The sequence below is a fragment of the Vombatus ursinus genome, unplaced genomic scaffold (assembly GCF_900497805.2).
Source record: "Vombatus ursinus unplaced genomic scaffold, bare-nosed wombat genome assembly UNPS02014813.1, whole genome shotgun sequence".
NCBI classification, from domain to species: Eukaryota; Metazoa; Chordata; class Mammalia; order Diprotodontia; family Vombatidae; genus Vombatus; species Vombatus ursinus.
In genome coordinates, this window is record NW_020954591.1 from 22,037,693 (window position 1) to 22,051,615 (window position 13,923).

General features: G+C 40.1%; 1 protein-coding gene across 2 annotated transcripts in view; it reads right to left on the reverse strand.

Annotated features, from left to right (window-relative positions):
- Positions 1 to 13,257, reverse strand: part of LOC114022744 (potassium-transporting ATPase alpha chain 2-like) — a 29,203-nt gene extending 15,946 nt beyond the window's left edge. Inside the window, exons 1-10 of one of the 2 annotated variants that reach the window (XM_027835135.1) lie at positions 13,236 to 13,257; positions 9,564 to 9,715; positions 8,169 to 8,228; positions 4,547 to 4,750; positions 3,888 to 4,001; positions 2,540 to 2,674; positions 2,086 to 2,203; positions 1,514 to 1,782; positions 404 to 602; positions 116 to 225 (exon numbers count right to left, since the gene is read on the reverse strand). In XM_027835135.1, coding sequence (XP_027690936.1) covers positions 116 to 225; positions 404 to 602; positions 1,514 to 1,782; positions 2,086 to 2,203; positions 2,540 to 2,674; positions 3,888 to 4,001; positions 4,547 to 4,750; positions 8,169 to 8,228; positions 9,564 to 9,715; positions 13,236 to 13,257 — 1,383 coding nt within the window. Of the gene's footprint in view, positions 1 to 115; positions 226 to 403; positions 603 to 1,513; positions 1,783 to 2,085; positions 2,204 to 2,539; positions 2,675 to 3,887; positions 4,002 to 4,546; positions 4,751 to 8,168; positions 8,229 to 9,563; positions 9,726 to 10,839; positions 10,849 to 13,235 lie in introns of those variants that run through there. The other variant, XM_027835136.1, reaches the window with a different exon arrangement.
- Between the last annotated feature and the right edge of the window lie 666 nt (positions 13,258 to 13,923).

Consider the following 13,923-nt stretch of genomic DNA (forward strand, 5'->3'; position numbering starts at 1 on the left):
TGTGTACTAACTATTCCCATCTCATTAAGTGGCAGTACAGCAGAAGGGGATAGAAGACAGCAAGATGACCTGGAGATTGGCTTTGATGTCACACCCAGATGAGCAGAAGCCCTACCTTCATGATGGGGACACTTTCCTGGCTTGGTGCAAACTCAGCTCGGTTGCACAGTGTTACAATCTTGGATAAGGAGGCCCAGGTTGCAGAACTTTGGTCAAAGACCTGGTCTGGAAAGCAAGAGAAAAAAATGATGTAGCACATAGAAGACTGCTGTGGGAGAGGAGAGTGAGTTTGCATATCCATAGAGTCCAAACAGATCTCAGAAACAGCCTGCTCACCATGTCAGGGTTAGGGTTAACTTCCCTGCTCAGTTCCATATCCCTGAGATTGCTTCCAAAGCCTCACCTTTCTGATCTTCACTTGTATCAGCCTGATAAACTTGGTTGTCAAACCACAGATGGGCCACAGTCATTCTGTTTTGTGTTAAGGTCCCAGTCTTGTCAGAGCAGATGACGGAGGTGGAGCCCAGAGTTTCCACTGCTTCCAGGTTCTTCACCAGACAGTTCTTCTTGGCCATCCGTTTTGCTGTCAGGGACAGACTCACCTAGAAATGAAAGAAGGAAAGAAATGTAAACCTCAGTGAGTCAAAATTACAGAAGACCTTTTGCTTAAGCATTTCTGCAGAGACCAAACTTTGACCTACCTTTTATGAAAAACCATGCTCAATATTTGTGGCTAGATGAATATGGGGGTCATTAACAGTTATACTAAGTTAACTGAAGGAGAAAGGAGTATTTATATTAAATAATGTTTTTATAGAAATTTTGGGTGTTATATTGGTTAAATGAGGTTCAAGAAGCTTTTGTTTTTAAAGAAACAAAACCCTAATTGTGGTTCTTTCCTCTTTTGAACAAAGTGATTCACAATGACTTGAGTTGCAAAGGAAAGGTTATCAAATCTGCACCATTTGGTCTTGGGTAAACTTGAATAACTATGTCCGTCTCCAGAAAGACTGTAAGGGAGCTGTGCCCAAGTGGACATTCTAAAGCACTCATTTCATACTCTGAGTCTTCAAGGAGCTATTGTGTACCATCTTAAATACACTCTAGGGTTCAATATCTTCTACATCTCAGTTTACAGGTTAGGTTCAGGTAAGAGATCCACACAGAGACTGCTTTATGATTTGAAGTTCACTCTTTGGATCTCTCACTTTGCTTCCAGGCAAGACTAGAACAGACAAATGTACACATAAATTTACTTACAGATCTCCTAAAAAGGAAGATATGTACCTTATGACCTTAGATTCTAATGCTGAAACTATCTTAAATAACCCTATTTCTTCCTCCAACACCCAATCAATTTAAGATATTCAAATATTGCCTCCCAGTGAGGAAATTATTCTACTGTAAAACACTGAAATAACTTGTAATATACCAGCTCATGTAGGAGCTTGAATATTCTATGTTAGGAATATAAGGATCTAGTCAGACAGCATGGATCACTTCATGGACTTACAGTGACAGCAGCCACCAGACCCTCTGGTACATTGGCCAAAATGATGCCAATGAGGAAGATGACAGCATCTAGGACCCGGTATTTCATGCATATTGCAATGATGAAGAACACGATACCAATAGAAACTGCTACCCCTGCTACAATATGGACAAAGTGCTCAATTTCAATGGCAATTGGTGTCTTCTCATGCCCAAGAGATGAAGTCAGTAAGGCAATTCTTCCAATGATGGTGCGGTCACCTGTGTTGATGACCATTCCAGTTGCTGTGCCTGGAAGAAAAGTATATGGTTGATATTCCAGGTGTTGCCTATAAGGGATACATATATAAGGGATGCTTGGGCTTCTGTCTTCATCTTCTGGCCTGACGTGACCACAAGGTAGGCATTGCCCTGATGTGAAGAACTGCATAATATTAGATCAAGTGTTAACATATTAGATGCAGCTATGTCTTTTTGGTTTTCCTTAGGAAAACAATCTTGTATGAAGTAGAGGGAAGGAGACCAAGTAGAGACTTTGTAGAGGAACCCTTAATTTTTATGGAATATTTGCTCCATATATTCTACCAGACCTACCTTCCAGGCAGGTTGTAGAGTAAAAGCCAATGTTCTTTGTCTCCAAGGGATTCTCATGGGTAAGATCACAAGAACGAGACTGAGGCTCTGATTCGCCACTAAGAGATGAATTATCTACCTGGGAATACATTCAATTTAACAAATATTCATTAACTACCTACTACATGCAAAAGAAAAAAAAGAAAAAAAAAGGAATCTCTACCTTGAAGGATTTTCCTTTCTACTAAGTGGGAGAAAGATGAAAGAAACAAGATATACATATAAAGTAAAGAAAGTTTATACTAAATAATGCAAAGTAATTTCATGAAGACAAGATTTAAGAAAGGTTTAGAATTAGGCACTTTGGCAGTCTTGCCCATTTGGTTTAATCAAGGACTATTGAATGGGACTATAGGTTACAGAGACTGGGACCAGATCCAATTACCCTTAGAGGGAGCAATACATTGATGCTTACCTTACATCCCTGTGAGGCCAGGATCCTGATATCAGCAGGAATCTGGTCTCCACCCTTAATCTCTACAATATCTCCTACAACCAGCTGCTCTGCAGGGATCTCCCTCTTTTCTCCATCTCTGATGACAAAAGCTTTCTGGGAAATGAAAATGAAAAAGAAACTTCAGACCCTGACATGGTATCTTCTTCATCTACCCTTCATCTGGATGCTCAATATCAGAGGATATTGGAGCTTTAGCTACAGCAAGACTAGTAAGTAGCATTTAGATAATGCTTTAAGACCTTTACCCATGTTATCTCATTTGATCCTCACAACAACCCTAAGAGGTAGCTGCTAGTATTGTTTTCCAGATGAGGAAACCAATTCTAAGAGAGGTTAAATGACTTGTCCAGGGTCACAAACTAGTGTTTGAGGCAGGATTTGAATTCAGGCTTTCTTGGCTCCAAGTCCAAAACTCTTTGTCACCTGGCTGTAAGTAGAGCAGTAAGTGTTTCTCTTAGGCCCTGAAGGTCTTTAAGTGCTATAGTGCACAGGGGGACCAGAAAACATTGAGAAGATTTAGGGTGGATTGTAGACTTGACAGAGAGAGAGACCAACAGCTGCCTGCAGGAATTGATGCTAGCTTTAAAGCATAGGAAGAACGTTAGATCAAACAGTGAAAACAGTTAAAATCCAGGATCTTAGATTTAGAACTGTAAGGAATCTGACAGTTCTTCAGTTAGGGGACAACGGGTTTAATACCCTCATATTACAAGGTGAGAACACAGAGGCCCAGAGAAAGTTCAGTGACTGCCCTAAGGTCATGCAGCTAGGAAGTATCTGAGGCAGCCAAATTTTCCTGACTTCAAGTCTAGTGTCCTATCTTTGATGCCATGCTGTCTCATAATTGTACCAGTGATGACCTGGATTCTTCCTTTCTTTATACAAAGAAGGGAGCCAACTCCCTTTCCCCTCCCCCAATTAAGGTTGGCAATTCCTTTGGCCATTGTGGAGGAAAATGGTCAGTTTTGAACATAATATAGAAAACTTGCCATAGGAAGACCATTCTATGCAATGGGAAGGGCATTGGGTTAAGCCATTCTGCCAGCCTTCTGGTGGCAATATCAGTGCATGCAGGCAAAGAATTTGGAAGAGAAAAGGGACAGAATGAACACTGACTCATCCTCCCAGGTAGATATGGTCACTCTCTGTCCTAGTAAAAAGCTCATTAAAAGTTGTTGTTTGAACTTCTCAGGAGGCACTCTATGAGTGAATGAACAACAAAGCAGGCAGAACTATATGAAGATTTAGAAGCAGCAATAAATAGTGTTTGCCATGACACGGCTCAAGGGAGTTTTGAGCTCCTTACCCGAGGAATCATTTTAGTGAAACTGGCAATGATGTTGGTGCTCTTTGCCTCTTGATAATAAGCAAAGATCCCAGTGAGGATGACCACCACGATGAGCACAACACCTAAACAGAACTTCAAGAACAGGAAAAGGTACCTACATCAGAGAAGCTGTACCCAAAATGAACCAGGTGCCTAGTAGGGTGAGAATCTACCAGCACTCAAAGTAGATGCCCAAGTATTTGTCATATAGGTCAGTGGGGAATCATTTCATACATTTTGGTTACTAGGCCCTATTAATCTACTAAAGGCTTTCCTAAATGCTTCACTTACTAAATTAGGAAATGAGAAAGTAGGCCTTAAGAGGAGGTTAGAGCCTAAGGATGCTGCATATTGATTCCTTTTTTCCTTAGGAACCCATGATGCTTTCCTGTTTCATCTCCATGGCATAGAAACAGCAGCCCTCAGGACATCTCCACCCTTACCTCCTATCTTACAGATGTAGCAACTGCAGCCTGGAAAAGTCTAGTAACATGACCCCATTCAAGAGTGATTCCCTGGCAGAATCAGGATTGAATTCCCTGTTTCCTTGACTGTCAGTCCAAGGTATCCCTGGTATCCCTTCTATGATAAAGATGGCAATGACAAAAACCATTGCAGGAAGCCTTTTAGGTACTTACATTGTCCATGGAAGCAGACTTGTCCTTTGAAAACTCAATCAGATATGCAATGAAACACAGGACAGCTCCTGCCCACAAAAGGCTGGAGAATCCACCCACCATTTGTTTGAGGAATTTGATGATTTCTGGAGTTTCTTTGGGTGGAGTAAGGACGTTGGGGCCATTCTGAGCCAAGATCTCAGAAGCTCTTCTGCTAGTGAGACCCTGCAAAGACAAAGGCAGGAAAAATAAATGTTAAAGAATGACTGATGAGCACAATTACAAAACACTTTTCACACAAAGTCAGATCTAAATAATTGGAAAAACATTAGCTGCTCATGGGTACGCTGAGCTAACATAATAAAAGTGACAATTCTACCTAAGCTAATTTACTCATTCAGTACAATACCAATCAAACTACCAAAAAAATTATTTTATAGAGCTAGAAAAAATAACAAGATTCATTTGGAAGAACAAAAGATCCAGAATATCAAGGGAACTAATGAAAAGAAATGCTAGGGAAGGTGGCCTAGCTGTTCCAGATCTTAAAATGAATTATAAAGCAGCAATCATCAAAAGTACTTGGTACTGGCTAAGAAATAGACAGCTGGATCAGTGGAATAGCTTAGGTACACAAGACACAGTAGTCAATGAGTAGAGTAGTCTACTATTTGATAAACTGAAAGATCCCGGCTTCTGGGATAAGAGCTCACTGTTTGACAAGAAACTGCTGGGAAAACTGGAAGAGTATGGCAAAACTAGGCATAGACCAAAATCTCATACCATATATGAAAATAAAGTCAAAATAGGTATATGATTTAGATAGAAAGGCTGATATTATAAGCAAACTGGGAGAGCAAGGAATAGTTTACCTGTCAGATTTATGGAAAACAGAAGAATTTATGACCAAACAGGAGATAGAGAACATTATGAAATGCAAAATAGATAATTTTGACTACATTAAATTGAAAAGTTTTTGCACAAACAAAGCCAATGCAACCAAGATTAGGAGGGAAACAGAAAACTGGGAAAAAATTTTTACAACCAGTGTCTCTGATAAGGGCCCCATTTCTAAAATATATAGAGAACTAAGTCAAATTTATAAGGATACAAGTCATTCCTCGATTGATAAATGGTCAAAGGATATGAACAGGCAGTTTTCAGATGAAGAAATTAAAGCCATCTATAGTCATATGAAAAAATGTTCTAAATCACTATTGATTAGAGAAATGCAAATCAAAACAACTGGGATACCACATCACACCTATCAGATTGGACAACATGACAAAACAGGAAAATGATAAATGTTGGAGAAGATGTGGGGAAATTGGAACATTAATGCATTGTTGGTGGAGTTGTGAACTGATCCAACCATTTTGGAGAGCAGTTTGGAACTATGCCCAAAGGGCTATAAAAAATGTGCAAACCCTTTGACCCAGCAATAGCACTTCTAGGGCTATCTCCCAAAGAGGTCATACAAATGGAAAAAGCACCCACATGTACAAAAATATTTATAGCAGCTCTTTTTGTGGTGGCCAAGAATTGGAAATTGAGGGGATGCCCATCAATTGGGGAATGGCTGAACAAGTTGTATGAATGTAATGGAATACTATTGTGCTTTAAGAAATGATGAGCAGGTGGACTTCAGAAAATCCTGGAAAGACTTGTATGGACTGATGCTGAGTGAAGTAAGCAGAACCAGGAGAATGGTGTACACAGTAAGTCACATCTGTGCAATGACTAACTTTGATAGACTTAGCCCTTCTCAGCAATGCAAGGATCTAGGACATCTCCCAAAGTCTCATGATGGAAAATGCTATCCACATCCAGAGAAAGATCTATGGAGTTTGAATGCAGATTGAAGCATACTATTTGCTATTTTTTTCCTTCTGTTTTGTTTTCTCTTTCTTGTGGTTCCTCTTATTTGTTCTAATTCTTCCTTACAACATGACTAATGTGAAAATATGTTTAATAGGAATGTATATGTAGAACCTATATCAGATTCCATGTGTTTTGGGGAAGGAGGTGGGGAGGGAGGGGAAGAAAAATTTAAAACTCAAAAGCATATGGAAGGGGCAGCTAGGTGGCGCAGTGGATAAAGCTTTGGTCTTGGAGTCAGGAGGACCCGAGTTCAAATCGGGTCTCAGACACTTGATACTTACTAGCTGTGTGACCCTGTGCAAGTCACTTAACCCCCATTGTGTCACCAAAAAGCAAAAAAAAAAAAAAATAGCATATTTTTGTTGCTAGGCCCTATGAATCTCCTAAAGGCTTTCCTAAATGCTCCATTTACTAAATTAGTTGAAAACTAAAAATAAATTAATAAAAAAAAAAGAATCGCTGGACATTTTTAGCCTTGTGGATGGAGAATTCTAGGAGGTGGGGTTTTTTGGGAAGGTTTTATTTCATTTTTGGTGGGGGTTAGAGGGATGCCTGTATTTGGAGTGGAAATCTTGGCTTTGTGAAGCTACTAGGTGTCTTTTAGCTTTTACCTTTTAGTTTCTATTTTTTTCAGAGCAAAGGAAAGACGAATTTAGATTTCCCAAAGAGCTATCCTATGTGCCCATATAAAGAGGAAGAAATATCTTTCCTTTGGTGAAGAGTGAGGATTTACAGAAGAGATCAAAACAAGATAGTTGTAGCCCTGGAGTCAGAGGACCTAGATTCAAATCTTGCTTCTGATATCATCTTGTGACCTTGGGCAACTTTTAATCTTCTTGGTCCTCAGTCTTCTCTTTTATAAAAATAATATGTTGGGCTAGAATGCCTCTGAGGTTTGTTTTTTTTTCCTAACTTGAAATCTATGATTTTTCAGTGATAACCAAGGCTAAAATAAAAACAGTTCTTACTCAGAAAAAAATCTTATTATGCAACCTCTGGTGTTGCTAAGCCAGTCCTTTACTCTATATCCACCCTAGATAGGGTATTGCCTAGCCATGAAATCCTCTCCATCCTTCAAGACCTCACTCACATTTCACCTACTCTGTGAAGCATTACCTTGTCACCCTAGCCTGGGAGCAAGAATACATGGTGCTTAAAAAACAACAATAACAACAAAAAATCCACCTCAAGTCAAGACATTGCATGTTATGAAGTTCTATCTTAATTGAGATGCACTGTAGAAAGTAGTATCATTTTTCTTTTTTGGTGGAAGAAAAACTTGATTGTTCTCATCTTTTAGTTATATATGGCATAACCACTCTCAGATTCACTGAAGGGTTCCAAGCCTGCTGTTCCATGGTGCTATACTTATTGATGGTGCTGCTCTTTCAATCAAGCAAAGAGAACTCACATCCTTCTTTCCTCTCACAAATCCCCTTAAACACAAGGACAGGAATAACTCTTGTTTAAGTAACTTAGATAAAGTTTAGTTCTTTACCAGAGGCATTACATCCTTCCCATCATTCAGGGATCCCTTCCAAAGGGACTGATGACCAAGTCTATGTCCCAGTCAAGGGACATCATGGAGAACCAGGTAACTTTTCTTATCAAGCACCTAAACAAAGACAATTGGGACACTAACCTAACTCTTAAGTTGCAAAAATGAATTTCTGACACTAAAGGTCTTTCCCACTTTTCCTCACCCCCTAAAGACAGAGGAGCAAATCCCAGATGTTGGTCCTTCATCCTCTCAATGACTTACTTGGATGATATTTGTTCCATACTTCTCTTCTAATTCCTTAGTGCTGAGTTTATGGTCATCCTAAAATTCAAGAGGAAAAAAAAGAGAAAGAGTCATGTGAATGAGAAGTTGCTTAAATTTAGTGACTGTATTTCTCATCTGCCATTGGAACAATGGGACAAAGCTGGATGCAGGTCATAGAATCCCAGAACAGGAAGAGGCCTTGGAGGTCATGGATGACCTAGGTTCAAGTCTTGCTTCAGACACCTAATGGCTGTATAATTTGATCTTGGGCTGAGTCAGTTACACTCTTAGTGCCCCAGGCAGCTTAAATTTTAGTTAACTACCGAATCATCTGCAAAGATTAGAAGTATTTTCACACTGGAAATTTTCCACCCAAGACGTTAAGTACACCCTTCCTCATCCTACCCTCAGGAATTGTTCCCATTTAAAATAAGGTAAAATAAGAAGAGTTGTGTATTAGTCTTTTGCCTAATTAGAGCAAAACTATGTGTCAATGATCTTTCTGATAAGGATAATACAATCTTTGAGTTGTACATTATGGAGTCTTCCTGGTACTACAGAAACCTGGTAAAGATGGCCTCCAGGCAAAGATTATGTCAGCTGAATGTTAACGTGGAACAAATTTGATAGCCAACATTAACAATAGCTACCATTTATATAGCCCGTGGTGTTATGTGCTTATGTTATTATATTGGATATAATGATAACTCCTAAACACTATACAATTATCTCATTTGATCCTCACAACAACCCTGGATGTTGGGGATATTATCCTCATTTTGCTAATGAGGAAACTGAGGCAAACACAAGTTAAGTGACTTGCTCACCAGTCATAGAGCTAGTGAGTTTCTATGGCCAAATTTGAACTCAAGTCTTCCTCATTCCAGGCCCAGCACTATATCCCACTACTTCATTCAGCCACTCAAGTGCATTTTTTAAAAAATAAATTGATTTTTAAAGTTACTGAGGTACATTTTTTGCAGAGGTGGGAGGAGGCAATGGGGATTAAGTGACTTGCCCAGGATTACATCCTGCCTTCAGGGCTGGTGCTTTATCTACTGAGCCAGACAATGGATTTTTCTTTTGCAAGAAGTATCTAAAAGGGGCAGATCCAAGCAGGCCTTGGGTCCTATGGACAATTCAGTATAATTAATTGGGAATAGCACTGAATTTTATTTGGAGTCTGGATAGATATTTGCATCCTGATTCTACTAATTAATACTAGTGAGATAGTCTCTGTGCCTCAGTTTCCTCATCTACAAAATTTTCTAGATTGTTAAAAATCAATTTCAGCTCTAAGCCATCTTTTCCCTTGGCAGAGCAAAAGTGCCATGAAAAAAAAAATAGGAGAAACTTGGCCAAGGTGCTCCCAATCAGCTTAGGATAACTAACCAGATCAAGGTCTTTCTTGAGTTCTTTCTGCTTGTCCTTGTGGTTTCTCAAGCGTTCCTTCTTCCACTTTCCTTTGCCATCACCCTTTCCTGATGTTTCAGTGTCTGTTGTTTCAATGTCTTTTGTTCCATTGACCTCAATAGAGTAAATTTCTGATTTTTCCTGAAATGGGGAAGAACAGGCGTCAGTTGAAAATTTTTTTTTGTGGAACTGGAATCTTTGAAGTCAAGGTGATGGGTCTGTAAAAATCTCTTTGATTAAGAGTGGGAAAGATAAATGGAGCACAGTTGATATCTGGAGTATGGATGGAAAAGTAATCTTCCCCTTCCCTTAACCCCAAAGACCACTTTGCTTTTCTTCCCTCCTCTTAGAAAAGAGCTTAGGATTTCTTTGCTACTCCTTAATAAAGGCACTAGACCAACACACACAGGCAGGCAGGCTAAGCAAAACTTCTTTTAAACGGATGATTGGGTTCCCAAAAGTTTTGTCAGGGTGATTCAGTTTCAGAGTAGCCAGAAGGAACAGGCATTCCAATGAAGGGAAAGAAAACATGCATTTTTTAGGCACCTACGATGGGTCATGCACTCTGCAAGCTTTACAAATACTATCTCATTTGATTAAGAAGCCTCAGATCCCTCAGTTACTTTCCTTTGGCTAAAAAACAATTCCAGCCTAGAAACCAAGACTTCACTCGCTCTCCACTCCCAAACCCAAGGAGTAAATCCCCCTTTCTGGGGAAAAGGGGTTGAAGTTTGAATGACATGGGCTGAAAAAGCTAAAACAGAAGGAAACTTCCTAAGACTATGGTTCTACCCTTCTCTTTCAGCTCTTCCCCAATGTCAAATTCCAAGATAAATTTATTCTTTTCCTCTCTCTTTCCCACAACAGATCTGGGCTCATAGATTCACACGCAGCCTGGAGTTTCCATAAATTTTTTGTAGACAGTTGAATTCATAAAATTGATGTGAGGATAGACCTCTTCCCCTCTGAAGAAACTAATAAAACCCGAGGACAGAGGGATTGTAATGAATAGATTTCAGTCCCTTATTCTTTGCTTTCTCTACTCTGTAGAATCCCTCCAAACCCCATTGCCTGCCCCCCTTCCTTTTCCAGGCCCTGGGACTTGTCAGGTCTTTCCAAGTAAAGGCAGGCAGTGTCCTTAAGGTGGTGTGGGCATCTATATGGACACCGCTTTGCCACCTTAGTCCCTTTTTCTCCTCTGCCAACCCAAGACTGAGGGGTAGGGGTTTGAGGATGGGTAGATCACAGCACACACCTTGCCCATGAGTGCAAATGCCGTGTGGAGGGTCTGAGCTGAAGTGGAGTCCTGGGCAGAGATAGCAGTGGAGAATTGAAGGAATTGAACCCCAAGCCAAGAAAACTCAGCAGTCCAGACGATCGGGTTACAGGAGCTCACAGGTTCAATTACCAGGTTCTAGTGCTTAGCTGTGGGTTTCTTCATCTGTAGACATCCTGACAGGTTCAGTGTACTGCTTCCTGTAGGGAAGCAAGCCCATGCTCTCTTCCTTTTAAATCAACATGTGGGACCCACCCACTCTTACTTCTAAGGGCTAGTCCAAACTAGTCTCTGCCCTCTTTAAGGAGTTGGGGGAATAATACCAGAAGTAGGTGGATCCCTTGGGCTAAGGATGCAGAATCTGGAGCCCAGACTCAAGGGCTTCTAGGAGCTGGGGTGAGGAAGGACAGAGAGGAAGGAAGAGCCTGTCCTTCAAACTGGTCTTTAATTTTCACCTCCTCATATAAACAAATAATAGCAAGGAAAAAAAACCACACCATTCTTCAGCCTTAATTTAAAACAACATTTATAAAGTAACTGAGAAGGGGAATGGTGTTGGAGTAGGGGTTGGTGTCTATGAGATACTCAGACATGAGCCACATTCTCTTGCTTATTCAATGGCCAATAAGTCCCTGGAAAAATAGGCAGCTCTAATTGACTTCTTTCAGTTTTGTGTTTTAATAAATTCTCTCTTGTCTCTCTGCTGCCAGTATCTGTTATGAGAAAGGCCCTAGGTGGAATTAAAGTCTCTAATGATATACACACTCATCCTTTTGTTGGTATCTTCATTTGGAATCTAAGCATTGTTAAAGGTCTCATTTCTCAAATATCTAGGAGACTGACCCAACTGATACAAAATAAGAACCATTCCTCAATTAATAAATGGTCAAAGGATTTGAACAGGCAGTTTTTAAAAGAACAAATCAAAAGTATTAATAATCACATGAAAAATGCTCTAAATGACTTGATTAGAGAAATGCAAACTCTGAGAGACTACCTCACACCTATTATATTGGCTAATATGACAGAAAAGGAAAATAACAAATGCTGGACAGAATATAGAAAAATTGGGACACTAATGCATTGTTGGTGGAGTTGTGAACTAGTTCAACCATTCTGGAAAACAATGTGGAATTATGCCCAAAGGGTTCTAAAACCATGCTGACCCTGTGACCCAGCAATACCACCACTAGGTCTATATCCCAAAGAGATCAAAGAAAAGGGAAAAGAACCTATTTGTATAAAGATATTTATATCAGCTCTTTTTTGTGGAAATCAAGGGGATGCCACCATTGGGTGAATAGCTAAACAAGCTGTCGTATTATAATTGTAATGGATTATTATTATGATATAAGAAATGATTCTTAGCAATAATTATGGAACAGAGAAGCTAATGTCATTGAACTCAGGTTTAATTGAAGGGAAAGAAAGAAAGAAAGAAAGAAAAAAGAGGAAGGAAGAAAAACCTGAATTATTATTTTCCATTTGGTATTGGGGAGGGGAGCAGAATAGGTGAAAGGGAAAGAGAGTTCACAGACTTCAATACTTTTAAAAGTTGACTGTGGGAGAATATGCCAAGTCATTCTCTTTTTCATTAATTTTAGAAAAGGATTTCTGCCTACCTGGACATACAGGTTTCCAACATCAGTTCCTACACTCCTTCTGGTACCACAGGTCCCTTTGGGTAACATTTGCCCTGAACCTTTCTAGGGATCCAAGTTCAGTTACCACTGTGGTGATTATGTGGCATCTTCTGGATGCCCAATTCTCAGGGGTCCCAGTGTGTGTGTGTAGACAGGTCTCAGGGAGAACAAATGATACCTTTCTCCCAGTCTCATTCCTTTGTTGTTAAAAATTCTCCTACCTCACCTTCCGGATATTCCACAGTGCCCTGAAGCACAAGGGAGATAATACACTCTCTAAATTTCCCTATGAATATCACCTTTTGATTTGCCTTTGCTGTATCTCTCAATGTGCCCTCTTCTCTCCCCTGACCCTGCCACTACCCTGGTTCATTCCCTCATCACCTCACACCTGGACTATTGTAATAACTGGCTGGTTGCTCTCGCCACTCTCTCCCCACTCTAGTTCATCCTCCACTCAGTTGTCAAAGTGATCTTCCTAAAGATCAGATTTGACCATGTCATCTCTCTAGTCAATAAAGTATAGAGGTTCCCTATTACCTCCAGGATCAAATCTAAAATCTGTCTTTCAAACCCTTCACAACCTAGCATTCCTCCTCCACCTTTCCAGTCTTCCTATGCCTTACATATCCCCACGTACTCTTGGATCCAATGACACTGGTCTCTTAATGTTCCTTGCACAAAAAATTCTATCTCTAGACTCCAGGCTTTTTCACTGGCTGTACCCCAAACCAGGAAGGCTCTTTCTCCTCATCTTGACTTCTTGTCTTCTTCTTCTTTTTTTTTTTTTGGCTAGGCAATGGGGTTAAGTGACTTGCCCAGGGTCACACAGCTAGTAAGTGTTATGTGTCTGAGGCCAGATTTGAACTCAGATCCTCCTGAATCCAGGGCTGGTGCTCTATCTACTATGCCACCTAGCTGCCCCTCTTCTCTGGGTTTTTTCAAGTCTCATCTAAAATCTCACCTTCCACAGGAAAGCCTTTTCCCATCCCTCTTAATTCCAGTGCCTTTCCTCTGTTGATTATTTCTAGCTTATCCTGCATATAGCTTATTTTTACATAGTCATTTGTGTGCTTTCTCCTTCATTAATTTGTGAGATCATTGAGGGCAGGGACTATGTTTTACGTATGTTTGTATCCCTAGCAGTTAATACAATGTGTGATATGTAGTTGGTGCTTAATAAATGTCACTATCACTGAAGAACCTCTTTTAGCCTCGGTTTCCTCATCTGGAAATGGGCTATTTTGAGTACTGAGGAAAATAAGCAAAGTGCTCTGTAAACCTTAAACAGCAATATAAATGTTAGTTATTATTGGGCAAGGGCAGCTAGGTGGTACAGTGGATAGAGTACCAGGTCTGGAAGTTAGGAAGAATCATCCTCCTGAGATCAATTCCAGCCTCAGATACTTACTAGCAGTAT